At 43.8% G+C, this 27,991-nt stretch overlaps 1 protein-coding gene across 3 annotated transcripts in view; it reads left to right on the top strand.

Annotated features, from left to right (window-relative positions):
- Positions 1–27,991, top strand: part of LOC309567908 (uncharacterized protein) — a 102,712-nt gene that overhangs the window by 30,216 nt on the left and 44,505 nt on the right. For all 3 annotated transcript variants that reach the window (XM_082273441.1, XM_082273440.1, XM_082273442.1), the window contains exon 5: positions 27,534–27,603. In XM_082273441.1, coding sequence (XP_082129567.1) covers positions 27,534–27,603 — 70 coding nt within the window. The remainder of the gene's footprint in view (positions 1–27,533; positions 27,604–27,991) is intronic.

The following is a 27,991-nucleotide window of genomic DNA, read 5'->3' as shown; positions in this document are numbered from 1 at the left end:
CCGCACAGCGCCGGTTCCCCCCCGTGTCCCCCGCACAGCGCCGGTTCCCCCCGTGTCCCCCGCACAGCACCGGTCCCCCCCAGTATCCCCTGCACAGCGCCGGTCCCCCCCAGTATCCCCTGCACAGCGCCGGTTCCCCCCGTGTCCCCCGCACAGCGCCGGTCCTCCGATGTCTGTAGAAGAGGGATTTTCATATCCCGTTCTCCTTCCTCTGTGTGAACTCTCAGAGAAATCCTTTATTTTTCTTCCATTTCCTGCCATTGTTTCTGCGGTTTTATTTTCCTGGTGCCGGATGATCGAATAAACTTTATTACTTTTATTTAGGACAAATTCCGATATTTGTGGACTTTTTATGTGACGAACGTGCTGAAAATAATTTCTTTGGATGTTTTTTTTTTTCAAGTTCTCCAAATTCAGAAAAAACTAAAATCCCGCTGGGTGTGATGTGGCTGCAAGTCATGCTGGGAATCTTTTATTGGATGGGGGATGGGGGGGGGGGGGGAGTGACACTACCCCCTGCAGCATATTACAATGAGGCATTTCACAGCCATTGTTAAATAACGGTTCCCCGCCTCCTGCCCACCCCCACCCCAAACTTTTGGACCACTTTTTAGAACTATAGAAATGCTGATTTGTATAGAGAATGCCTCTCAGGGGTTTTATGGTGACCAACCTAACCGCCTATATCTGTGGGCCCCTTAAAGCCGAACCCCCGGCAAACCACTAAATACACAGAGGGGTATACATATGAGGGCGCTGCTTTCTGAGATTTACACCAAGCATTTGTGGGTCTTGCCCCTCCCCCCGCCCTTTGATTGGACAGTGAGAAGAGAAGCAGGAGACCGATGAGCTCATCCCTCTTTCACTCTGCTCTCTCCTCCTACCAGCATGCCCCTAGCACATGAGCACTACAGCACACCTGATTGGCTCTTTGTGCTGAACCTTGTCGTGGAAATTAATGGAGCCTGGAGCATAGAAATTCGCTGAAAACTTTGCTGCGCTGAAAAGCACACTTGTGGATATTAATACGCGCCAAGCGCCATGAATCCCTTGTACTGAAAAAAGTACAATATACGGTTCTTTTGTATAATTTATCTCAGCGCGCTCGCAACAAAAAAAAGGAACCGACGCACGCTGTGTCATATCGATGCCATCTGAAGGGTCTCTCTGTGTGTCCTACAGAGCAGGGCTAGGCTTATTTACAGCGAGTGAACAAAAGGAAAGGGGAGTGGCTTCAAGACCACCAATCACAGACATGTATACATTCAAAAGTACAATAGAAAAGAGGAGTGAATGCTTATGTATAAACATGGCCGTGTGCAGAGACTCCCAAGTGAACAAAGCAACATGACTGCCATATGGGTTCTCATGGACTCGGCCACACTAATTCACAAGCATGCACTCCCATCATAACCTGTTAGAGTGAATCCTATATAATATAGTTCATAAAAAACGTATTTGATAGTGATCATGCTATTCCAGTGAATGGGACTTTATTAGACAGAAAGGTGCCAGCCATGAATCCTGGCAAAGGGCAGATATTATTAAAATGATAAGAATTCCACATCACAAACATATCTCCGCAGTGAATACCGGGGCCCCGGATGGCGGATATATATTTGTGCGATGGAGTTCTCCTTGCACTGCCATAGATCCGGCCCGGCACCACCGATAGGGATGATCAGGCTACAAGTAGCGTGCAATCCCATCTAATGGAAGATTTCCACATCTACAGGTCTTTCCTCAAGGCCAGTTAAAGCAATATTCGCTGTGCATAGCGATTACCGGTAAACTGACACTGGGAGACATAATGGAAATTTAACTAAAAATACATCCTAAAGAAACGTCCACAAAAAATATTAAAAACATTTCCGCAACAACCTAGGCACTCCTGACCTTGAGTGTCGGTTCACACTGATCCGACCCGACTTCGGGCGACTAATGCCGTCGCCCGTGCACCGCGACTTCAGCGCGGCTTTCAACGACTTCACATAATGGAAGTCAATGCAAGTCGCTCCGACTTTGCAAAAAAAAGGTGCAGGAACCTTTTTCTAAGTCGGAGCGACTTGAGTCCCTCCTATTAGAACGGGAACCATTGCACAGCATGGAGCGCTACTTGTCAGGCGACCAAGTCGCCTGACAAGTCAGAACAGTGTGAACCGGCAGTAAGGGGTTTCGATCGGGGTCTTCAAACTATGGCCCTCCAGTTGTTCAGGAACTACAATTCCCATCATGACTGTGAATGTCAAGAGTTTTACAATGCCTTATGGGATGTGTAGTCCTGCAACAGCTGGAGGGCCGTAGTTTGAGGATCTCTGATTTAGATAAAGGGGAACTTTATGTTCACCCCGCCCCCTTCTTTCCCAGGCCGCCATCTTTGAGTATTTTCTGCGTTTGCCAGAGAATCCCCCATGCATAGCTCCCAACTGTCCCTAATTTCGAGGGACTATCCCTGGTTTGGAATGAAGTCCCTCTTTCCTCCTCATTTATCCCTCATTTTGGTCTGAACTGTTTACAGTGCCTGGAAAAAAATATTGTCCAGGTGAGGGGGGAGACTGTGGAAAAGTATTGGTTTGATGGATCTGGGCATTAGGATTATGTTGGCCGCATAAACCAGTTCAACCAATAGGTCAAAAGAACGGCTCCAGGCAACCAATCACCAAGAGTTTATATATGGATATTCTGCTACAGATGGCAGAAATGGCGGCAGGTCGCCTAAAGCTGAACTCCGGGCAGACAATACAAACATCACTTCATGTATTTCTAAAATTGAAGTACCTGAATTTGATTTACTATCTTCATTTTGTAATATCTCATACAGCAACATTCACCCGCTAAAAATGGAATTTACAGTGCCTTGCAAAAGTATTCACACCCCTGAAATCTCACCACATTTTCTCATGTTACAGCCAAAAACGTAAATGTATTTTATTGGGATTTTCTGTGATAGACCGACACAAAGTGGCCATAATTGTGAATTGGAAGGAAAATGATAAATGATACAAATAAATCTGTGAAAAGTGTGGCTGCATTTGTATTCACCCCCCGGAGTCAATACTTTGTAGCTCCGCCTTTCCCTGCAATTACAGCTGGGAGTCTTTTTGGGGATGTCTCTACCAGCTTTGCACATCTAGAGAGGACATTTCTGCCCATTCTTCTCTGTAGAATATCTCATCTCTGTCAGATTGGATGGAGAGCGTCTGTGAACAGCAATTTTCAAGTCTTGTCACAGATTCTCTATGTGATTTAGGTCTGGACTGTGACTGGGCCATTCTAACACATGAAACCATTCCATTGTAGCTCTGGCTGGATGTTTCGGGTCGTTGTCCTGCTGGAAGGTGAACCTCCGCCCCAGTCTCAAGTCTTTTCTTCTAAGATTGTCCTGTATTTGGCTCCATCCATCTTCCCATCAACTCTGACCAGCTTCCCTGTCCCTGCTGAAGAAAAGCATCCCTACACCATGATGCTGCCACCACCATGTTTCACAGTGGGGATGGTGTGTTCAGAGTAATGTGCAGTGTTAGTTTTCCCCCAGCGTTTTGGTTGAATTTTGGTCTCATCTGAGCAGAGCTCCTCCCCCCACATGTTTGCTCCTCCCCCACATGGCTTCTCCCAAACTGCAAACAGGACTTCTTATGGCTTTCTTCCACCAATGGCTTTCTTCTTCTCACTCTTCCATAAAGGGCAGATTTGTGGAGCGCACGACTAATAGTTGTCCTGTGGACAGATTCTCCCACCTGAGCTGTGGATCTCTGCAGCTCCTCCAGAGTTCCCATGGGCCTCTTGGCTGCTTCTCTGATGAATGCTCTCCTTGCCCGGCTGGTCAGTTTAGGTGGACGGCCATGTCTTGGTAGGGGCCCGGCCGGTCAGTTTAGGTGGACGGCCATGTCTTGGTAGGTGCCTGGCCGGTCAGTTTAGGTGGACGGCCATGTCTTGGTAGGGGCCTGGCCGATCAGTTTAGGTGGACGGCCATGTCTTGGTAGCGTTGCCCGGCCGGTCAGTTTAGGTGGACGGCCATGTCCTAGTAGGGGCCCGGCCAGTCAGTTTAGGTGGACGGCCATGTCCTGGTAGGGGCCCGGCCAGTCAGTTTAGGTGGACGGCCATGTCTTGGCAGGGGCCCGGCCGGTCAGTTTAGGTGGACGGCCATGTCTTGGTAGGTGCCTGGCCGGTCAGTTTAGGTGGACGGCCATGTCTTGGTAGGGGCCCAGCCGGTCAGTTTAGGTGGACGGCCATGTCTTGGTAGGGGTCCGGCCGGTCAGTTTAGGTAGACGGCCATGTCTTGGTAGGGGCCCAGCCGGTCAGTTTAGGTAGACGGCCATGTCTTGGTAGGGTTGCAGTTGTGCCATTCTCTTTCCATTCTCCCATGATGGATTGATCAGCGCTCCCTGAGATGGTCAAAGCTTGGGAGATTTTTTTATAACCTAACCCTGCTTTACACTTCTCCACAACTTTATCCCTGACCTGTCTGGGGGGTTCCTTGGCCTTCATGATGCTGTTTGTTCACTAAGGTTCTCTAGCAAACCTCTGAGGGCTTCACAGAACAGCTGTATTTATACTGAGATTTCATGACAAACAGGGGGACTCTATTTACTAATTAGGTGACTTCTGAAGGCAATTGGTTCCTCTGATAGAAGGGAATAGTAGTGGTAAAAAAAACTAATAACTTTTGTATATAATTGTTCTTTATGGGGGTGTGTCCTATGCCTACATTCTTTTGCTAAAAGGTGTCCCTTCTTCCCATCTCTAAAAGTTGTGAGGTGTCCATGCATGATACTGAAGACCTGCGGCACATCCTGCGCCGCGCATGCGCCCATCCATAAAACTTCTAGGAGGTGTGAGAGCATCCCAGGAGACAGCGGGGGGGGGGGGGCTCTGCATTATTACTGCCTGGGCAAGGAAGTGCTGCCATGCTCCACTAAAAGATCAGAAACCTTTATTCTTTTTTTTTTTTCTATCCAATTGTGGAAGATGGAGGAGCCAGGAAATTGTTTTATGGGGTGAAGCAGAGAATTCGGAATGGTGCAGGAAGGGATACAGATAAACTAAAACTAATCATATGTATGAATATGCTTGGGGGGGGGGGGGGGTTAGGATTATAGTAAAAACTCCATAGGTCCAAAGATATCCATGTCAGGTCCCAGATGACTCTGATGTAATCTCTGCAATATATAAAGGAAACAGCAGATGGCGACAACTAAGTGCAGTATATGGTAAAAACCTTTTTAAAAACATCATAAGTGACAACTCACACCAGATACATAAAGATCAGAGGGTGTCACCGTTCTCCTCCTCCTCCTCCTCCCAGTGCGGATTGGTGACCCTCAGGTGTCTTCAAGAGCCAGGAAGCCGATGCCGTTCTCAGGAAATATGTAGGACACCGATTTCATTTCCTCTCTAGGGGGGCTACTGACCGCTCCCTCTCTAGGGGGGGGCTACTGACTAGCTCCCTCTCTAAGGGGGGCTACTGACTGCCTCCTCTCTAAGGGGGGCTACTGACTGCCTCCTCTCTAAGGGGGGCTACTGACGGCTCCCTCTCTAGGGGGGATACTGACGGCTGCCTCTCTAGGGGGGATACTGATGGCTGCCTCTCTAAGGGGGGCTACTGACAGCTCCCTCTCTAGGGGGGATACTGACAGCTCCCTCTCTAGGGGGGATACTGACAGCTCCCTCTCTAGGGGGGATACTGACGGCTCCCTCTCTAGGGGGGATACTGATGGCTGCCTCTCTAAGGGGGGCTACTGACAGCTCCCTCTCTAGGACAGTGCATATTTTTAGCACTGATTAGTGTAGTAATGTCACTGGTCCCTCCAAAAGTGTCAAAAATGTCAGTTAGGGGTCCGATCTGTCCGCCGCAATGTCGCAGTCCTGCTAAATATCGCAGATCGTTGCCATTACTTGTAAAAAAAAATAAAATGACATAAATCTTTCCCATAGTTTGTAGACCCGATGTGCAAACCAATCAATATACGCTTATTGGGATTTTTTTTTTTTTTTTTACCAAAAATATGTAGCAGAATACAAATTTGCTTAAAATTATGAAAAAAAATGATTTTTAAGTATTTTTTTTATTATTGGGAATGTTTTATAGCAGAATGTGAAAAATGTTTTTCTTCCTTTTTTTTTTTTTTTTTTTAGAATTGTCGCACTTTTTTTGTTCATAGCGCAAAAAAAAAAATCGCAGAGGTGATCAAATACCACTAAAAGAAATCTCTATTTGTAGGAAAAAAAGGACATTAATTTTATTTGGGTACAGTGTCGCACGACCGTGCAATTGTCAGTTAAAGTCATGCAGTGCCAAATCGCCCTGGTCATTAAGGGGGCAAATCCTTCCGGTCCAGAAGTGGTTAAACTTTATCAGCATTAGCACTTCTTAGCGTGGCGCTCTGCTGCCCCCCTGTGGTGATCTCTGGAAGCTCCGGTGGCGGTTTGATGTCCTATCGGAGGGTTTCCCCTTCTTTGCACCTGCTGCTGCTGCTGGACTCTCAGCGGCGGTGGAGATGAGTCAATGTTTCTCTTCCCAGATAATCAACCACAAAATAAAATAAAATATTACACTTATGAGGAAGTTTATTTTGCTAATTCATTTTACCACATCAGTCACCGCCGCGATCACCCGCCACATTCTATAATCCCCTCCCCCCCCCCCCCCCCTCTGTGTCATTTCTTTGGAAATCTAAGTAGAAGTTTGAGAAATAAATCCGAATATCCGTCATTCGATCATTCAGTCATTCAGTTATTCAGTCATTCGGTCATTCGATCATTCAGTCATTCAGTTATTCGGTCATTCAGTTATTCGGTCATTCAGTCATTCGATCATTCAGTCATTCGATCATTCGGTCATTCAGTCATTCGATCATTCGGTCATTCAGTCATTCGATCATTCGGTCATTCAGTCATTCAGTTATTCAGTCATTCGGTCATTCGATCATTCAGTCATTCAGTTATTCGGTCATTCAGTCATTCGATCATTCGGTCATTCAGTCATTCGATCATTCAGTCATTCGATCATTCGGTCATTCAGTCATTCGGTCATTCAGTCATTCGATCATTCGGTCATTCAGTCATTCGATCATTCAGTCATTCGGTCATTCAGTCATTCGATCATTCAGTCATTCGATCATTCGGTCATTCAGTCATTCGATCATTCAGTCATTCGATCATTCGGTCATTCAGTCATTCGATCATTCAGTCATTCGGTCATTCAGTCATTCGATCATTCAGTCATTCGATCATTCGGTCATTCAGTCATTCGATCATTCGGTCATTCAGTCATTCGATCATTCGGTCATTCAGTCATTCGATCATTCAGTCATTCGATCATTCGGTCATTCAGTCATTCGATCATTCGATCATTCGATCATTCAGTCATTCGATCATTCAGTCATTTGGTCATTCAGTCATTCGATCATTCGGTCATTCAGTCATTCAGTCATTCGATCATTCGGTCATTCAGTCATTCGATCATTCAGTCATTCAGTCATTCGATCATTCAGTCATTCGATCATTCGATCATTCAGTCATTCGATCATTCAGTCATTCGATCATTCAGTCATTCGATCATTCGATCATTCGGTCATTCGATCATTCAGTCATTCGATTATTCAGTCATTCGATCATTCAGTCATTCAGTCATTCAGTCATTCAGTCATTCAGTCATTGTTTGTTTGTAAAGTGGATGTAAAACTGAAACACGATTTTAGTGCACATGACATCGCCTGACTGCGCACACCGAACGAATATTCTCCAAAAATACCCCATACACATCCACTAAAGAATGAAATCCTTTCCTAATGTGTTTTTCTGCCTCCTTGTAATATCCTCCATGAGCTCCCAAACCTCTCCTTTCCCCCCTCACCTCCCCCGCACCTCCCCATGTTTGCAATGAGCAGTGCATGTTAGCTGCGGCCATATGCACTGCGCTGTGCACCCTACACATCCCATAGTCCATCTCAGGGGTGAGAGGGGGAGGGGGGAGCACAGAGAACGAAGGTAGCGTCGTCCTAACAGGAATCCGATCACAGCGACTGGAAAAAGGAGCCCAGAGGAGGCCGACCGCAATAGAAGCCAAGAATTCATTATATTACCAAAAGTATTGGGACGCCGGCCTTTACACACACATGAACTTTAATGACCCCCCAGTCTTAGTCCGTAGGGTTCAATATTGGGTTGGCTCCGCCCTTTGCAGCTATAACAGCTTCAACTCTTCTGGGAAGGCCGTCCACAAGGTTTAGGAGTGTCTATGGGAATGTTTCACCATTCTTCCAGAAGTGCATTTGTGGGGTCAGGCACTGATGTTGGATGAGAAGGCCTGGCTCGCAGTCTCCACTTAAATTCATCCCAAAGGTGTTCTTTGGGGTTGAGGTCAGGACTCTGTGCAGGCCAGTCAAGTTCCTCCACCCCAGACTGGCTCATCCATGTCCTAATGGTTAGGGTTCTTGCCAGTACAGGGTTAGGGTTATTTCTGGACCGAAATATTTTCCCCCTTTTTCCCAGGCCATATTTTGTGATTCAGCACTGCGTTACTTTAACGGACAATTGCGTGGTCATGTGACGCTGTACCCAAATAAAATAGATCCCCCCCCCCCCCCCCACAAATTGAGCTTTTGGTGGTATTTGATCATCTCTGCGATTTTTTATTTTTATTTTTTTTCGCTATAAACAAAAAAAACGGCAACAATTCTGAAAAAAAAAACAATATTTTTCACATTCTGCTATAGAACATTCCCAATAAAAAACATTTTAAAAATCGAATTTTTTTATCATTTTAGGCCAATTTGATTTCTGCTACATATTTTTGGTAAAAAAAATCTTAATTTAGTGTATTTTGATTGGTTTGCACAAAAGTTATTGCGTTTACTAACTACGGGAAAGATCTATGTCATTTTTATTTTTTTTTTACTAGTAATGGCGGCGATCTGCGATTTTTAGCAGGACTGCGACATTGCGGCGGACAGATCGGACCCCTGACTGACATTTCTGACACTTTTGGGGATAGCAGTGACATTACTACAGTAATCAGTGCTAAAAATATGCACTGTCACTGTACTAATGACACTGGCAGGGAAGGGTTAACACTGTGGGTGATCAAGGGGTTAAATGTGAGCCTAGGGGAGTGATTCTAACTGTATGGGGGCGTGGCTTGTGAAATGACCATAGAGACCTGTGTTCCTATATAGAAGGAGCTCTGTGATCATTCCAGGGAGAAGAACGGTCAGCTGTGTTTACATCCGACCGTCCTTCTCTATCAGCGGGGAACGATCCTCGGGAATCTGAGCCGCCTGCCCCGTGCATCGGAGTCCCCACTAACGAGTGAGGGAGCGGGAGCGTAGGTCTACGTCGTTTCACACAGGAGGTCCGCACTGCCGCAGTAAATTGGCAGTGGGCGGTCAGGAACCGGTTAATGACCAGGCCATTTTATACGATTCGGCACTGCGTTAGTTTTACTGACAATTGCGCGGTCGTGCGACGCTGTACCCAAATAAAATTGATGTCCTTTTTTCCCCACAAATAGAGATTTCTTTTGGTGGTATTTCATTACCTCTGCGATTTTTATTTTTTGTGCTATAAACAAAAAAAGAGCGACAATTCTGAAGAAAAAAAAAAGAAAAAAACAATATTTTTTATTGTTTATATATTTGTTTATTATAAAATATCCGATAAAAAGAAAAATTGAAAAAAATAAATTTTTTTCATCAATTTATTCCAATATGTATTCTGCTAAAAAAGAAAAATCCCAATAAGTGTATATTGATTGGTTTGTGCAAAAGTTATCGCGTCTAAAATACGAGGGAAAGATTTATGGACTTTTTTTTTTTTTTTTTATTGTTTTTACTCGTAATTGATTGGCGATTTTTAGCGGGACTGTGACATTGCGGCAGACGAATCTGACACTAAGTGACACTTTTTGGAGAAAAAAAAAAATTAAAATGACAAATCTTTCCCCTAGATTGTAGACGCGATAAACTTTTGCACAAACCAATCAAAATACGCTTTCTTTTTTTTTCTTTTTTTTTTTACCAAAAATATGTAGCAGAATACAAATTGGCCTAAAATGTTAACAAATTCTGATTTTTACATTTTTTTTTTTTTTTTTGAGAATGTTATATAGCAGAATGCAAAAAATATTGTTTTTTTTTTTTTTTACAGAATTGTTGCTCTTTTTTTTTATTTATAGCGCAAAAAAATAAAAATCGCAGAGATGATCAAATATCACCAATAGAAAGCTCTGTTTGTGGGGAAAAAATGACATCAATTTTATTTGGGTACAGCGTCGCACGACCGCGCAATTGTCAGTTAAAATAACGCAGTGCCGAATCGCAAAGTATGGCCTGGTCAGGAATGGGGTAAAACCTTCCGGTCTTAAAGTGGTTAAATTGGCTGCTATTAACCCTTGTTTTTTTCATACACAGGTACACCTTACACTCCTTTATATTTGTTAGGGCATTGGTTCATTACCCTCACACAGGAGATCAAATACCCCCAAAAGAAAGCTCTGTTTGTGGGGAAAAAAGGACGTCAATTTTATTTGGGTACAGCGTCGCACGACCGCGCAATTGTCAGTTAACCACTTTACCAACGGAGCATTTTGCTGTCTGGGCCACTTTTTGCGATTCGGCGCTGTGCGACTTTAACTGACAATTGCGCGGTCATGCGATGCTGTACCCAAACTAAATTTACGTCCTTTTTTTCCCACAAACAGAGCTTTCTTTTGGTGGTATTTGATCACCTGTGCGATTTTTACTTTTTTCCCCATTAACCAAAAAAAAAGCGACAATTTTGAAAAAATAACAATATTTTGAACATTTTTTTATATGAAATTCCCCCCAAAAAAAGATGTAAAAACCATTTTTTTTTAAAATTTTTGGCCAATTTGTTTTATGCTACCTATGTTTGGTAAAAAAAATCGCAATAAGCGTATTTTGATTGGTTTGCGCAAAAGTTATCGTGTTTACTAACAAAGGGAAAGATTTGTCATTTTTGGTGGTTTTTTTTTAACGCGTAATGGCGGCGATCTGCGATTTTTTTTTTTTGCGGGACTGCGACATTGCGGCGGACAGATCGGACCCTTGACTGACATTTTTGACACTTTTGGGGTTACCAGTGACATTTCTACAGTAATCAGTGCTATACATATGCACTGTTACTGTAAAATTACACTGGTAGTGAAGGGGTTAATTTTATTGGAGAGGGAGGGGTTAATGTATGCCTGGTGCTTACTGACGTGTGTGGGGGGAGGGGACTGAGTGAGCCAGGGACAGATCGGATGTTCGATCTGTCACTCCCTGTCACCGCCGCTCCTCCCCTGGCCCAACTCCCGCTGTGAATGAAAACAGCGGGAGCGCGCCTCGCGCCGCCTACAGGGGGAGGAGTCCAGCGACGTAGGTCTACGTCGCTGGACGATAACGAGCCACTGTGCCGCAGTAGCAGCACAGTGGCTAGTGGTAAAGTGGTTAAAGTAACGCAGTGCTGAATCGCAAAAAATGGCCTGGTCATTAAGGGGGAAAAACCTTCCGGAGCGGACGTGGTTAAAATATATCAAAATGACACCATAATGTGGTCAAATAAATCCTAAATATGTGTATACTGTGTGTGTATATATATATATATATATAGTCCCAAAGCGGAGAACATTCTAAGATGGTAAGTCAGGATTAAGAGTCTAACATGCTGGGATAGGAGCTGAAAACCGGATGGAGCCGATGTCTCCAGCCAAGATCCGTGCTGCGCTTACCAGAACTAATGTGACCCCCTTACTGAGAGTAGCCAAAAAAAACAAAAAAGGAAGAAAAAAATTTAGAAAAATATTGGACTTTACCGGTACCATAAAGGAGGATTGTACACAGTTAGTTATACAAATAAAAGTATCAAATTTATTGCACAGAAACTTTGTCTTGTTAAAGGTTTAATGCCAAAGAAAGAAAAGAGCCATAAATTTATTATTGTGAAGAGGATAATGGTAATCCGCCCACAAAGGTTATAGCACCGCTCCCAACTGTCCCGGATTTCCAGGGACTGTCCCTCATTCACAACAAAGTCCCTCTTGCCCTTTTTCCTCCTCATTTGTCCCTCATGTTGGTCTAGTACAGGGGTGGGGAACCTACGGCCCGGGGGCCGTATGCGGCCCTCAATGTCATTTGGTCCGGCCCTCCATGCAGCTGAGTCTGTGCCTCTCAGCTGATCTGTCAGAACGGAGCCAATGCTACCTGTATAGTTCCTGCTCCGTTCTGACAGTCTGAGTGAGTCACAGGCGGAGTGATATCAAATGCACTCCGCCTGTGACCAATACAGGAAACATCGCCTCTTCCTCCAGCGTGGCACCGTTGCTAGCCAGCATTTCCTGCCAGCAGCACACACAGCAGTACCAGCCAGAGCCAGCAGTACCAGCCAGTACCAGCAGTACTCACAGCAGTACCAGCCAGAGCCAGAAGTACTCACAGCAGTACCAGCAGTACTCACAGCAGTACCAGCCAGAACCAGCAGTACCCACAGCAGTACCAGCCAGAACCAGCAGTACCCACAGCAGTACCACCCAGAGCCAGTAGTACCCACAGCAGTACCAGCCAGTAGTACTAGTCAGCAGTACCAGCCAGCAGTACCCACAGCACAGTACCAGCCAGCAGTACCAGCCTGAAACAGCAGTACCCAAGGCAGTACCAGCCAGCAGTACCAACAGCATAGTACCAGCCTGAATCGGCAGTACCCCCAGCAGTACCAGCCTGAGCCAGCAGTACCCACAGCAGTACCAGCCAGCAGTACCCACAGCAGTACCCACAGCACAGTACCAGCCAGCAGTACCAGCCTGAAACAGCAGTACCCAAGGCAGTACCAGCCAGCAGTACCAACAGCATAGTACCAGCCTGAATCAGCAGTACCCACAGCAGTACCAGCCTGAGCCAGCAGTACCCACAGCAGTACCAGCCAGCAGTACCCACAGCAGTACCAGCCAGCAGTACCCACAGCACAGTACCAGCCTGAAACAGCAGTACCCAAGGCAGTACCAGCTAGCAGTACCAACAGCATAGTACCAGCCTGAATCAGCAGTACCCACAGCAGTACCAGCCTGAGCCAGCAGTACCCACAGCAGTACCAGCCAGCAGTACCCACAGCAGTACCAGCCAGCAGTACCAGCCAGCAGTACCCGCCAGCAGTTCTTTTCAAAACTTACCAACACAAAGTCGACTGCGCTCCAGACTGACCGAAGCAAACTTGGAAAACCAGTTGCGAGTAGCAACATCATCAATACCAGCTAACCTCACACACCTCACCAAAGAGAAGCAGTTGCAGCCATCACATTAGGGGTTAGTTTATAAAATGTTTGAGCAAATATAACAGGCAGATTTTTAAGTTGATAATTTTGAACGGCCCCCGAATGATTTTATAAAAACCCAAATGGCCCTTGGCAGAAAAAAGGTTCCCCACCCCTGGTCTAGTACCAGGGATCCTCAAACTACGGTCCTCCAGCTGTTGCGGAACTACAGATCCCATGAGGCATTGTAAAACTCTGACATTCACAGACATGGCTAGGCATGATGGGAATTGTAGTTCCTGAACAACTGGAGGGCCATAGTTTGAAGACCCCTTGGTCTGATCTATATATTTATATATAAAATGCAGTTTTTATCTTTCAATAAGTGTTTCCCTGCGCTAAACCTTTCATCCAATTTCTAAATTACTGCATTTGTAAATTTCAAAAAGCCAATAGAAAGGAATATTAGAGGGTAAAAATAAAAGTACTTGTTGGTGGTTCTGGATATTTTATAGATGGGAAATTCCTATCCACCTATTGATTAGTGTTTCCAAATTAATAATAAGTACTGCAGTAGGGAACAGACACAAAAGATACATGTAGTGATATATATAACTCTTCTGCTTTATTTGATGCAGTTGAAGGCTTTTATACACCGGATTACGTAGGGATCACATTATTATTACAATTGTACTTCTATGGTAACAAGGGGCGTAACATAGGGGGGCTAATTCTTATCAGGACTCGAAAGAATGCAAATCTGTAATGAAAACATTATAAATTAAATGAAAATCGGACGTTGTGTTGACGTACGATAAAAATTTTTATAGTCCACACTGCGTTACTTTAACTGACAATTGCGCGGTCGTGCGACGCTGTAACCAAATAAAATTGATGTCCTTTTTTCCCCACAAACAGAGCTTTCTTTTGGTGGTATTTGATCACCTGTGCGATTTTTTTTTTTTTTTTCTTTTTTTTTGCGCTATAAACAAAAAAAGAGCGACAATTTTTAAACATAAAAACAAAAAAAGCTATATTTTGTATTGTTTGTTATTATTATTATACAGGATTTATTCAGCGCCAAAAGTTGGCGCAGCGCTTTACATTATGAAGGAAGACAATACAATTACAATTCAATATCGGAGGAATCGGAGGGCCCTGATCCAGAGAGCTTACAATCTAGAAGTTACATTGTGAAAGTTGCTGTTACATTACAATGGGAAATCCCTTTCAGTGTTGTTGCTTTGTACATTTATAGGGGAATTTCAGGGCCGCTGAGAACAGTTACAGTCGTGTTGCTTTCACTTTGCAGGTCGAATGTTGTGCTGTTTCTGCACTTCACCTTTGCAAAACTGAAAGGTCATTGTAAATTCCCCCCCCTGCCACCGGGGGAGGGGGACCTCGGCTGCCCTTTTAATTCTGTTTAATTCTGAAACACAGGAAATGTGAGCGTTCACACCCCCCCCCCTCCCCCTCCCCCAGCTAAAAACAAAAATAAGTGCAAAACAATTATTTTACCTTCGAAGTCTGACAAACTGCAATGCAATATCTGTGAGAGCGGAATGGGGCTTAAAGTGGAAATATTCTTTGTGTGTGGGGGAGGGGAGCTTCTGCCATAATCTGCAAGTATGCACAGCGCACACCTACTGCATTCTGTACTGACGCCCGTCACTGCTGCGCCACACAGCCGCCATCTTTGTTGCCCATCGTTCCGTCCTGTGGCCATTCTCTTCGGTCATTGGACGGCCATTGATGATATAATGAGTTTCATCATCCCCGGCACCGGACCCTTTCTCTAAGATGCTGGGAATAAAGATGATCAGACAGGAGATAGAGAGATACAAAGTAACATTGTTTATAAACATTGATCAGACAGGAGATAGAGAGATACAAAGTAACATTGTTTATAAACATTGATCAGACAGAAGATAGAGAGATACAAAGTAACATTGTTTATAAACATTGATCAGACAGGAGATAGAGAGATACAAAGTAACATTGTTTATAAACATTGATCAGACAGGAGATAGGCTTCTTTCACACGGTCCGCCTCCGCAGGCGGATCCGTGTTGCTCAGCGGGGATCGATCCGCGATCACCGCTGAGCCGGGCGGATGACAGCTCCGTCTCCGCTTGCAGAGCGGAGAGGGAGGTGTCTCAGCACCCGCTGCCCTCTATGGGGGATCGGAGGAGAGCGGACCGCTTGTCCGCTCTCATCAGATCCGCTCCGCTCCGATTACTGAACGGATGGAAAAATAGGGTTTCCATCCGTCCAGATTTCAGCACAGGATCGGATGCGGATGGCAGCGGGTGTCAGCGGAGGTGACCTCCGCTGACACCCGCTGCCCCATAGAGCTGCATGGAGGATCCGATCAGATCCGCCTAAAAAACTGACAGGCGGATCTGATCGGACCGCCCGTGTGAAAGAGCCCATAGAGAGATACAAAGTAACATTGTTTATAAACATTGATCAGACAGGAGATAGAGAGATACAAAGTAACATTGTTTATAAACATTGATCAGACAGGAGATAGAGAGATACAAAGTAACATTGTTTATAAACATTGATCAGACAGAAGATAAGAGAGATACAAAGTAACATTGTTTATAAACATTGATCAGAGGGGAGATGGAGAGATACAAAGTAACATTGTTTATAAACATTGATCAGACAGGAGATAGAGAGATACAAAGTAACATTGTTTATAAACATTGATCAGAGGGGAGATAGAGAGATACAAAATAACATTGTTTATAAACATTGATCAGACAGGAGATAGAGAGATACAAAGGAAGCTGTAAATCTGATGTTCTTTATTCTTTGGTTTGGATTAATGTTGAGATCTCCGTTGTAACTCCAGCCATTGATAATATTTATTATTGATTTGTTTTTTCTTCTTGTTGGAGAGATTTTCCGGGAGGTCGATCACCCCAACAAGTGACAGTTAAAACCTGACAAGGGCTCCAACCCATGTGTCACTCCATACAAACCTAGAAGAAGGATTCATAGGAAAACATGGCGGTTGTGGGATTTGGAGACGGAATTCATACTTCTCAGCATTCAGTAGAAGAGATTGTCTGTTCCTTGTTGGGGGAGGGGGGGTGACTCTGGTGACCACACTAGAAGTGATGGGATTTGTTTCCACTGGGGAGGCAACAAAAACCTCACAGAGGTTCTAAATGCCCCTCATTCTTCAACACTAGAACTTCACGTTCTTGCCTTGTGTTCCACTTTAAAGAAGTCTGTGCAATGTGCGGGGAGGGGGGAGTATGATGTAAATGATGGGGTGAAAGTGTGCTTGACGCATGCAGACTATCGCAGCTGTGCTGTATGTAATGCTCAGTGAGTGTCAGCTCTTATAGACCGCAGAAACCACATCACAGCTTCCATTATAATATACAAACACTGTACTAAAAGTGATGCAAAAGCGGGCATATTATTATTTATTACTTACACAGAATGTTCACATTTCACGTTAGTACAAAAACTCCCCCTCTATAGTGACTCTTCCTTTATAGTAACTCTTCCTTTATAGTGACCACGTGTCTTATTGTATCTCCTCTCTCTGAATAGTTTGTTCCTTATGCTAGGGTCACCAGTACAGTATTTGTACATTGATATCATATCCCCCCTCAATCGTCTCTTCTCCAGAGAGAATAGGTTCAGTGCTTGTAGTCTTTCCTCATAGCCGATGTCCTCCATTCCCCTAATTATTTTTGTTGCCCTTCTCTGGACTCTCTCCAGTTCCAGAACATCCTTCCTGAGGACTGGTGCCCAGAACTGGACAGCATACTCCAGATGTGGCCGGACCAGAGTCTTGTAGAGCGGGAGAATAATCTCTTTATTTCTGGAGTGAATCCCCTTTTTTATACATCCCAGTATTCTGTTGGCTTTGCTTGCGGCGGCTTGGCATTGCATGCCACTGCCAAGCTTGTTGTCTACCAGTACCCCCAAGTCCTTTTCCATCCTAGACTCACCCAGAGGTTCCCCCCTAGTGAGTAGCTTGCTTTCTGGTTTCTGGCCCCCAAGTGCATTACTTTACATTTATCAACATTAAACCTCATCTGCCATGTAGTTGCCCACCCCGTTATTTTGTTCAGGTCCGCTTGTAAGGTTTCCACATCCTGCATAGAAGATATTGGCATGCCTAGTTTAGTATCATCTGCAAATACTGAGATTGTACTAGATATCCCCTCCTCTAGATCATTTATGAACAAATTAAACAGGATTGGTCCCAGGACAGAACCCTGGGGGACCCCACTTTCCACACCCGCCCAACCCGAGTACTCCCCATTAATCACCACCCTCTGTACTCTCCCCTGGAGCCAGTTCTCTATCCAGGTACTCACCTTATGGTCCATACCTACCTTCCTTAGTTTGTACAGTAAGCGTTTGTGGGGAACGGTGTCAAAGGCCTTTGCAAAGTCCAGATACACCACATCCACAGGCCTTCCTTTATCCAGATACACCACATCCACAGGCCTTCCTTTATCCAGATACACCACATCCACAGACCTTCCTTTATCCAGATACACCACATCCACAGGCCTTCCTTTATCCAGATACACCACATCCACAGGCCTTCCTTTATCCAGATACACCACATCCACAGGCTTACCTTTATCTAGGTGGCAGCTCACTTCATCATAGAAGGTTAATAGATTGGTTTGGCAAGAACGATTTTTCATGAATCCATGCTGATTACTACTTATAATACCGTTTTCATTACTAAAGTCTTGTATGTGGTCCCTTAACATCCCCTCCAAAATCTTGCAGACTACAGATGTTAGGCTGACCGGCCTATAGTTACCCGGGATATATCCCGGCCCCTTTTTAAATATTGGTACCACGTTGACTTTTTTCCAATCAGCTGGCACCATACCCGTCTGTAAACTATCCTTAAAGATCAAGAATAATGGTCTGGCAATCGCCTGGCTGAGCTCATTAAGAACCCTCGGGTGCAAGCCATCCGGTCCCGGTGATTTATTTATGTTAAGTTTCTCTAGTTTAGTTCTAAGTCTATCTTCTGTTAGCCATGGCGGCACTTCCTGAGGTGTATTATTTAGTTCGGCCTTACAAGCGGGGTTCGTGTAGCCCCCCGATTCCTTTGTGAAGACTGAAGAGAAGAAATTATTTAACACTTCCGCCTTTTCCCTGTCCTCAGTGGCCATTTTTCCTTTATCATCTTTTATGGGGCCAATGTGTTCTGGCCTCGCTTTCTTACTGTTTATATACTTAAAGAACTTCTTGGGGTTCTTTTTACTCTCCTCCGCTATATGTCTCTCGTGTTCTATTTTAGCCGCCCTGATTTCATCTTTACATTTCTTATTACACTCTTTGTAATGCTTAAATGCTGCCAATGACCCCTCAGTCTTGTATTTTTTGAAGGCCTTTTCTTTAGCTCTAATATACATTTTTATGTTGGAGTTTAGCCACCCAGGGTTTAGTTTTGCTCTTTTAAATTTATTTCCCTTTGGAATGCACTGGCCCACCCCCCTGTTAAGTATGCTCTTGAAGCACTCCCATTTTTCCTCCGTGTTCTTTGTTCCCAGGGTTCTATCCCATTTTATATTTTCTAGCAAAAGCGCAGTTTAGGGAAATTGGCTCTTTTGAAATTCAGTGTCCTTATATTACCCCTCTGCTTCCTATAACTGTAATTAATACTGAAACCGTATTTCTATATCTGTGATCAGGTCTGTGTTGTTGGTAATCAGTAGGTCAAGTACCGCATTGTTTCTTGTCGGTGCATTCACCATTTGACCCATGAAATTGTCCTGTAAAACATTTAGGAACTGCCGAGCCTTGGCTGAGTGTGCGGTTCCTTCTGCCCAGTCTATATCTGGATAATTAAAGTCCCCCAATATAATGACATTTCCCATCCTTGCTGCCAATCCTATCTGTAAAAGGAGGTCCGCCTCCCCCTCCTCCCTCTGGTTGGGGGGCCTATAGCATACTCAATATTACTTTCCCCACCGTGCCTTCCCTTTGAAGGCCTGCTGGAGGTCATTTTGTAGGGTTCTGGCAGCGCTTATCCTGTTCCTCCTTGTACAAAGGAGCAGATACCGGTCCTGCTGATGGGTTATGGACCTTCTACGGCCCTGTCCAGCTCTCCTAGAGTAACTGCCGGTCTCCTGGAATCTCCTCCATGCTCCTGAGACTGTGCTGGGAGACACAGCAAACCTTCTGGCAATGGTACGTATTGATGTGCCATCCTGGAGGAGTTGGACTGCCTGTGCAACCTCTATAGGGTCCAGGTATGACCTCATACTACCAGTAGTGACACTGACCCCCCTCTATAGGGTCCAGGTATGGCCTCATACTGCCAGTAGTGACACTGACCCCCTCTATAGGGTCCAGGTATGGCCTCATACTACCAGTAGTGACACTGACCCCCTCTATAGGTTCCAGGTATGGCATCATGCTACCAGTAGTGACACTGACCCCCTCTATAGGGTTCAGGTATGGCCTCATACTACCAGTAGTGACACTGACCCCCTCTATAGGGACCAGGTATGGCCTCATGCTACCAGTAGTGACACTGACCCCCTCTATAGGGACCAGGTATGGCCTCATGCTACCAGTAGTGACACTGACCCCCTCTATAGGGTCCAGGTATCCCCTCCTACTACCAGTAGTGACACTGACCCTCTCTATAGGGTCCAGGTATGGCCTCATACTACCAGTAGTGACACTGACCCCCCTCTATAGGGTCCAGGTATGGCCTCATACTACCAGTAGTGACACTGACCCCCTCTATAGGGTCCGGGTATCTCCTCATACTACCAGTAATGACACTGACCCCCCTCTATAGGGTCCAGGTATGGCCTCATGCTACCAGTAGCTACACTGACCCCCCTCTATAGGGTCCAGGTATGGCCTCATACTGCCAGTAGTGACACTGACCCCCTCTATAGGGTCCAGGTATGGCCTCATACTACCAGTAGTGACACTGACCCCCTCTATAGGTTCCAGGTATGGCATCATGCTACCAGTAGTGACACTGACCCCCTCTATAGGGTTCAGGTATGGCCTCATACTACCAGTAGTGACACTGACCCCCTCTATAGGGACCAGGTATGGCCTCATGCTACCAGTAGTGACACTGACCCCCTCTATAGGGACCAGGTATGGCCTCATGCTACCAGTAGTGACACTGACCCCCTCTATAGGGTCCAGGTATCCCCTCCTACTACCAGTAGTGACACTGACCCTCTCTATAGGGTCCAGGTATGGCCTCATACTACCAGTAGTGACACTGACCCCCCTCTATAGGGTCCAGGTATGGCCTCATACTACCAGTAGTGACACTGACCCCCTCTATAGGGTCCGGGTATCTCCTCATACTACCAGTAATGACACTGACCCCCCTCTATAGGGTCCAGGTATGGCCTCATGCTACCAGTAGCTACACTGACCCCCCTCTATAGGGTCCAGGTATGGCCTCATACTGCCAGTAGTGACACTGACCCCCTCTATAGGGTCCAGGTATGGCCTCATACTACCAGTAGTGACACTGACCCCCTCTATAGGTTCCAGGTATGGCATCATGCTACCAGTAGTGACACTGACCCCCTCTATAGGGTTCAGGTATGGCCTCATACTACCAGTAGTGACACTGACCCCCTCTATAGGGACCAGGTATGGCCTCATGCTACCAGTAGTGACACTGACCCCCTCTATAGGGACCAGGTATGGCCTCATGCTACCAGTAGTGACACTGACCCCCTCTATAGGGTCCAGGTATCCCCTCCTACTACCAGTAGTGACACTGACCCTCTCTATAGGGTCCAGGTATGGCCTCATACTACCAGTAGTGACACTGACCCCCCTCTATAGGGTCCAGGTATGGCCTCATACTACCAGTAGTGACACTGACCCGAGCCAAATGCAAAACTAGTGACAAACACTCAGAAAAGATGAGTAGGGGAAAAAAATATTGGTGGCCTCCACCTGTTAAACCATTCCTGTTTTGTAGGTTGTCTCATTGTTGCCCATCTAGTGCACTTGTTGCTAATTTCATTAACACCAAAGTGGCTGAAACTGATTAACAACCCCTTCTGCTACTTTACTGACCAGATCAATAACCCAGGAGTTTAATTGGCTTGATGCTATACTCTGATTAAAAAGTGTTCCTTTAATTTGTTTTGAGCAGTGTATATCCTCCATTATTATGATGTCATTGTGACACGCCTATACGTGGCTTGAAGTGTACATGTAATCCTCTGAGCCCCAGCTGTATGAAAGGGTGTCAGCTGCACCCCACTTAGCTCCCCTGATAGTATTTTCAAATAATTATATGAATTGACTGCATGCAGCGATGTCTTCACACAAATAAAACAACCTTGCTTTACGCGTTTCATCACTCCTGGTTTGCTGACAAGGTTAGAGGGGGAGAAGTGAAGTGCAGATGACATTCTTTTATATCTTCAATGGTGGGTGGAGTTGAACTTATGGTGGCCGGCACCCAGGTTGTCGATGTAGAAGAGATGCCAAGCTATGGATCTGTGTGACCATATCCTCTGTTACCTTTTAACCACTTCCCGCCTGCCCCATAGGCAAATGAAAGCGGGAAGGTGGTTACATTATCCTGACCGGACGTCAGGACGTCACTCTGACACACCGCATCTCCGATCTCGGTAAGGAGTCTACTGACGTAGGCTCTTTACCATGTGACCAGCTGTGTCCAATCACAGCTGGTCACATAGTACACAGGAAGAGCCGTTGATCGGCTCTTCTCAGTTCGTGCCTGATTACCAGCGCAGACCCTTGGGGGGGGGGGGATGCCACTCGAACCACTAGGGATGCCCACCCATGGCCACCAGGGATGGCAGTCGGGGCTCAGGGAGCCCGCCAGTGCCCTCCCCATCAGTGCTGCCCACCAGTGCCCTCCCCATTAGTGCTGCCCACCAGTTCCCATCATTGCCATCTATCATTGCCGCCTACCAGTGCCCATTATTGCCCACCAGTGCCACCTACCAGTGCCCATTAGTGCCGATCAGTGCCCATCAATGCCGCCTATCAGTGCCCATCAATGCTGCCTATCAGTGCCCATCAGTGCCCATCAATGCCACCTATCAGTGCCACCGATCAGTTCCCAGCAGTGCCGCCTATCAGTGCCCACCAATGCTACCTATCAGTGCCTCCTATTAGTGCCACCCCATCAGTGTTGGTCAGTGCTCATCAGTGCAGGAAAAAAACGTATCTATTTACAAAATTTTATAACGTAAACAAAAAAAACGTTTTTTTTCTTTTCAAACTTTTCGGTCTTTTTTTATTTGTTTAGCAAAAAAGAAAAAACCTTGCGGTTATCAAATGCCACCAAAAGAAAGCTCTATTTGTGGGGGGGAAATGACATAAATTTGGTTTAGGTACAGTGTTGCATGACCGCGCAATTGTCATTCAAAATGCAACAGCGCTAAAAAGCTGAAAATTGGCCTGGGCAGGAAGGGGGTGAAAGTGCCCGGTATGGAAGTGGTTAAAGACCCCCCACAAACCCAGGGGGAGGGGGGGGTCTTAAATGGAAATATCACATTCAGCTAGGAAGTTTGTAAGGGGGGGTGTGAGATAAATCTTGAGTTTGGCCACAAGGTGGCAGCCAACCGTAAGATATAAATACTATGTGTGGCTATAGAGTTCAATCTTCTGTTATTACATCTAAGGGGGGCGCCGCAGGCTGCATGTTATCCAATGCTGGGCATACACGGTACGAACAATCGTTCAAACTCATTTTCGAAAAACGAGCACTCGTTGAGAGCAGACGATCGTGCCATTGTGTAATGACCGAATTTTGAACGATAAATCGTTCAATGGACATAAATTAATCAGTTTTTCGTTCATTTTGTCACATATCTGCGGTGCAAACAGTTCAGGCGAGAAACATATTAACCGTTCCGGACCGCCCACCGCATATTCACTGCGGCAGGCAACCCCTCCTGCGCAAAATGACCTAGACATACGTCGGTCGCACGCCTGCAGCTGGGGGGCGAGCACGCGCCGCTGGCGGTGCTCCCGTCTCCACTCAGCAGCAGGGACTCCGGTGCACTGGTCAGGTGGCTCCGATTGCCCCCTGACACCCGCGATCGCTCCCCACTAAGAGAGAAGGACGGTCGGATGTTGTAATCACAGCTGACCGTTCTTCTCTCTGGAATGATCACAGAGCGCCTTCTATATAGGATCACATGTCTCTATGGTCATTTCACAAGCCACGCCCCCCCACAGTTAGAATCACTCCCCAAAGCTCACATTTAACCCCTTGATCACCCACAATGTTAACCCCTTCCCTGCCAGTGTCATTAGTACAGTGACAGTGCATATTTATAGCACTGATTACTGTAGTAATGTCACTGGTCCCCCCAAAAAGTGTCAAAAATGTCAGTTAGGGGTCCGATCTGTCCGCCGCAATGTCGCAGTCCCGCTAAAAATCGCAGATCGCCGCCATTACTAGTAAAAAAAAAAAAAAAAATACAAAACCATGACAATGATAAATCTTTCCCTTAGTTTGTAGACGCGATAACTTTTGCGCAAACCAATCAAAATACGCTAATTGCGATTTTTTTTTTTTTTTTTTTTTTTTTTTTTTTTTTTATATTTTTTTACCAAAAACATGTAGCAGAATACAATTGCTCTAAAATGTTAAATTTTAGATTTTTTAAATTTTTTTTATTGAGAATGTTCTAAAGCTGAAAGTGAAAAATATTATTTTTTTTTTTTTTTCAGAATTGTCGCTCTTTTTTTTTTTCTATTTATAGCGCAAAAAATAAAAATCGCACAGGTGATGAAATACCACCAAAAGAAATCTCTATTTGTGGGGAAAAAAAGGACATCAATTTTATTTGGGTACAGCGTCGCACGACCGCGCAATTGTCCGATAAAGTCACACAGTGCCGAATCGCAAAATATGGCCTGGGCATGAAGGGGGAAAATCCTTCAATTTATCGGTCATTCGGCAGAATTTAACAAACGGTTCCTTCCATTTTTTGGCTCTAAAATGTTAAAACCGATTTTCTATTTGTGCCGATTAACTGGATGGAAAACGAACGAAAGCACCAAATGACGGATTTTCTAGCGATTTTTCGGCTAGTGTATGGCCGGCATTATTCTGTATGGTGATGTCTCTATATAATTCAATGCCGTCTACAGACTCCACCCCCTACTGAGAGATTGCATCCCATAATGAGTAAAGCACATATCTCTGTCCGCCATGTTCAGTCAGTTTCTATTCTGGCTGTACCGGCCCTTTAACACAGCGCAGGGTTACACACAGAGATTGTTTCTTCTCTTGTGACCCTTTTATGTCATTTCTCACCCCAAACATCTGACTTCTATTAGAAATGCCGACTTCCTCCTCGTCACATGACTGAACCCAATCATTACACAATATTTACTAACTGAGGTTTAAGAATAAATGCAGAGTCACAACAAAAAGAAGAATTTATAATAAAAATTTTGATGAATCATAACAGCACTAATAATCATAATTTTAATATAAATCCATAATAATATCTATACAAATAATCATAATAATAATTTATGATTATAATAAATTGCATATATTTTATGTATTAATATTTATTATGAAAATAATATTTCTATTTTTTAGATTAATATTATTATGTGTAATAAAAATATTCTTTATAAAATCATTTATTATTATTTAAAATAAAATCACGTGTTTATTATTGTTGTTATTATTATTTATAATATTTATTTATAATAAAATCATTTATTTGTTATAATAAAATTATTTATTATTATTATTTAAAATAAAATCATGTATTTATTATTATTATTATTTATAATATTTATTTATAATATGTATTTGTTATAATAAAATAGTTTATTTAAAATAAAATGATTTATTATTATTTAAAATTAAATCATTTATCTACTATTGTTATTATTAATAATCTCATTCATTATTTAGAATAAAATCATTTATTTGTTATAATAAAATTATTTATTATTATTATTTAAAATAAAATCATTTATCTACTATTGTTGTTATTATTAATAATCTCATTTATTATTTAGAATAAAATCATTTATTTGTTATAATAAAATTATTTATTATTATTATTATTTAAAATCATGTATTATTGTTATTATTATTATTTATAATATTTATTTATAATATGTATTTGTTATAATAAAATAGTTTATTTAAAATAAAATGATTTATTATTATTTAAAATTAAATCATTTATCTACTATTGTTGTTATTATTAATAATCTCATTTATTATTTAGAATAAAATCATTTATTTGTTATAATAAAATAGTTTATTTAAAATAAAATAATTTTATTATTATTATTTATAATAAAATTATTTATTATTTAAAATGGTGTATTTATTATTATTATTATTTTATAATATTTATTATTTATGATCTAATCATTTATTATAACAAAATAGTTTATTTCAAATAAAATTGTTTATAATTTTTTATTTATAATAAAATCTATTATTATTATTTAAAATAAAATTATTTAGAATATACTTTATTATTATTTATAATATAATTTATTAATATTTATAATCAATTATTTATTATATTTTATAACTGAAATTTTTATGAAACGGTACCGCTTTATAGGGGTGCAGTACTACTACTGAGCAGCAGGGGGGCAGTCTCACAGCTCTCCCTACCATACAGAAAAGTCTCTTCTTGTGTAATTTGTATTTTTGCTGATCCAGACAAGAATAGTTTGGGGCTCCTTTTCCGTGACCTCAGGGAGATTATTAGGAAAGAGTTGACCATCAAAGATGTGCAAACAGAAGAAAAACCAGACCCCCCCCCCCCCTATTCTTCCTGACCCTTCTGACATAATTATGGACAAACTCTTTGTGTCACTCTTACCGTAGATTTTGAAATGTTGGGCAGGTTATAGGCTGTTGTCAGATGCTGACTGTTACGTGCGTATGACAAACACGTCATGAACAGCTCCCAACTGTCCCGGATTTGGAGGGACTGTCCCGGATTTGGAACAAAGTCCATCTGTCCCTCTTTCCTCCTCATGTGTCCCTCATGTTGGTCTGGTCTATATATTTGTATATAAAATTCACTTTTTATATTTCAAAAAGTGTTTCCCAGCACTAAACCGTTCATCACATTTCTAAATTGCTGCATTTGGAAATTTCAAGAGCCAATAGAAAGGAATAATCGCTATTGTGGGTTCAACTAATAATTATTATTTTTTTTGTATAATTCTCCTTTAAATGGGCATGGCAGGGGGTTGGGGGGGTCTGGTTATTTTGGCTATTCAAAGTGGGGCGCCCGATTGCGATAAAGTGGAATGCCAGTGTTTCAATCTGTGACCTGTCCTCAGTACAAAGACATGGGAGGAGGTTGGAGGTTGGGGGGGGGGGGGTGGGGTGGAGGTTGGGGGGGTCTGGTTATTTTGGCTATTTAAAGTGGGGCGCCAGATTGCAGTAAAGGGGAATGCAAGTGTTTCAGTATGTTACCTGTCCTCAGTACAAAGACATGGGGGGGGGGGTGAAGGTTGGGGGGGGGGTGTCTTGGAGGTTGGGGGGGTCTGGTTATTTTGACCATTCAAAATGGGGCGCCAGATTGCGGTAAAGTGGAATGGAAGTGTTTCAATCTGTGACCTGTCCTCAGTACAAAGACATGGGGGGAGGGTGAAGGTTGGGGGGGGGGGGGTCTGCTTATTTTGACCATTCAAAGTGGGGCACCAGATTGCGGTAAAGTGGAATGGAAGTGTTTCAAATGCGCAATGCAGCAAAAGTCAGCTTTGCCTGATTTGCTATAAAAGCCACTGCGACCAAAGAAACACAAAGTGGGTGCAATGCGCCCCCCCCCAATCCTACACTATTGGGGGTCAATGGGAATTGGTTCATTATTACAAACGCAGGGAAATGGCACCGTGAGCCCTTTGATTATTTCCTCCTACCTGCTGATCCATTCTCTGATCAAGTTTTAATAAACTTTTAAAAGAGAACCTGTCATAAGAAAAACATGGAGGCTTCTGTTGCTGACCCCTTTTTTTGAAAATGCTAAGTGCCTGGCTCTGTTGCTCTCTGGCTTCAGCAGCTTGAATCACTGACTTGCTAAAGCAGCTGAACAGCAGGGGGCAGTAAAACCTACCTGCCGGCAACGTGGGGCAAGTGTCCGCACCTTTATGGTTTGATGATAAATTGGACCCTCTTCCCATCTCTTGCTCTGTACGGCACTGTGGGGGGGGGGGGGGGTGTTGGTGTTTTATACATTTATAATGATTGATGCTAATTATGGTCTTTAACTGTTTTTAACTTTTTTGTTTTTTTTTTAAGGCAATTGCCAAAAGGCTTCAGCAGCTGGAAGAGGAAGAGCTGCAGCGGAAAGCTCAGGAAACCCTGGAAGGTAAGAAATGATCTATTACTGAGAGCGGGGGGGGGGGGGGTGAAGGGGCTGCAGGGCGGAGTCATAGTGAAACCGCATACCACCTGCACACATATGATTCAGCCACCATGAAGGGTGCAGCTTGATGGGGGGGGGGGGGGGGGGGGTGGGGAGTACTGCATTGACTCACTGGAATTTTTAGAATTTTGCAATCACATTAGGCAGGGTGAGCTGCCAGATCTTCCTATAGAATGTTCTGCATTCAGACACATAAAAGTCGGGTGTGACAGAATAAATACAATTTATCATTGTGATATTATCTGACAATGAGTGTTTAATACCCGTGAAGAAATGGAAAGTCAATAAACTGCGGCATAAATAATATTTTGTCTTCTGTGAATCATTTTAC

The sequence above is a fragment of the Pelophylax lessonae genome (genome assembly GCF_965119305.1).
Source record: "Pelophylax lessonae genome assembly, chromosome: 12".
In the NCBI taxonomy this organism is placed as follows: domain Eukaryota; kingdom Metazoa; phylum Chordata; class Amphibia; order Anura; family Ranidae; genus Pelophylax; species Pelophylax lessonae.
The sequence above is the reverse complement of the archived record's forward strand: the minus strand, read 5'-3'. Positions and strand labels throughout refer to the sequence as shown.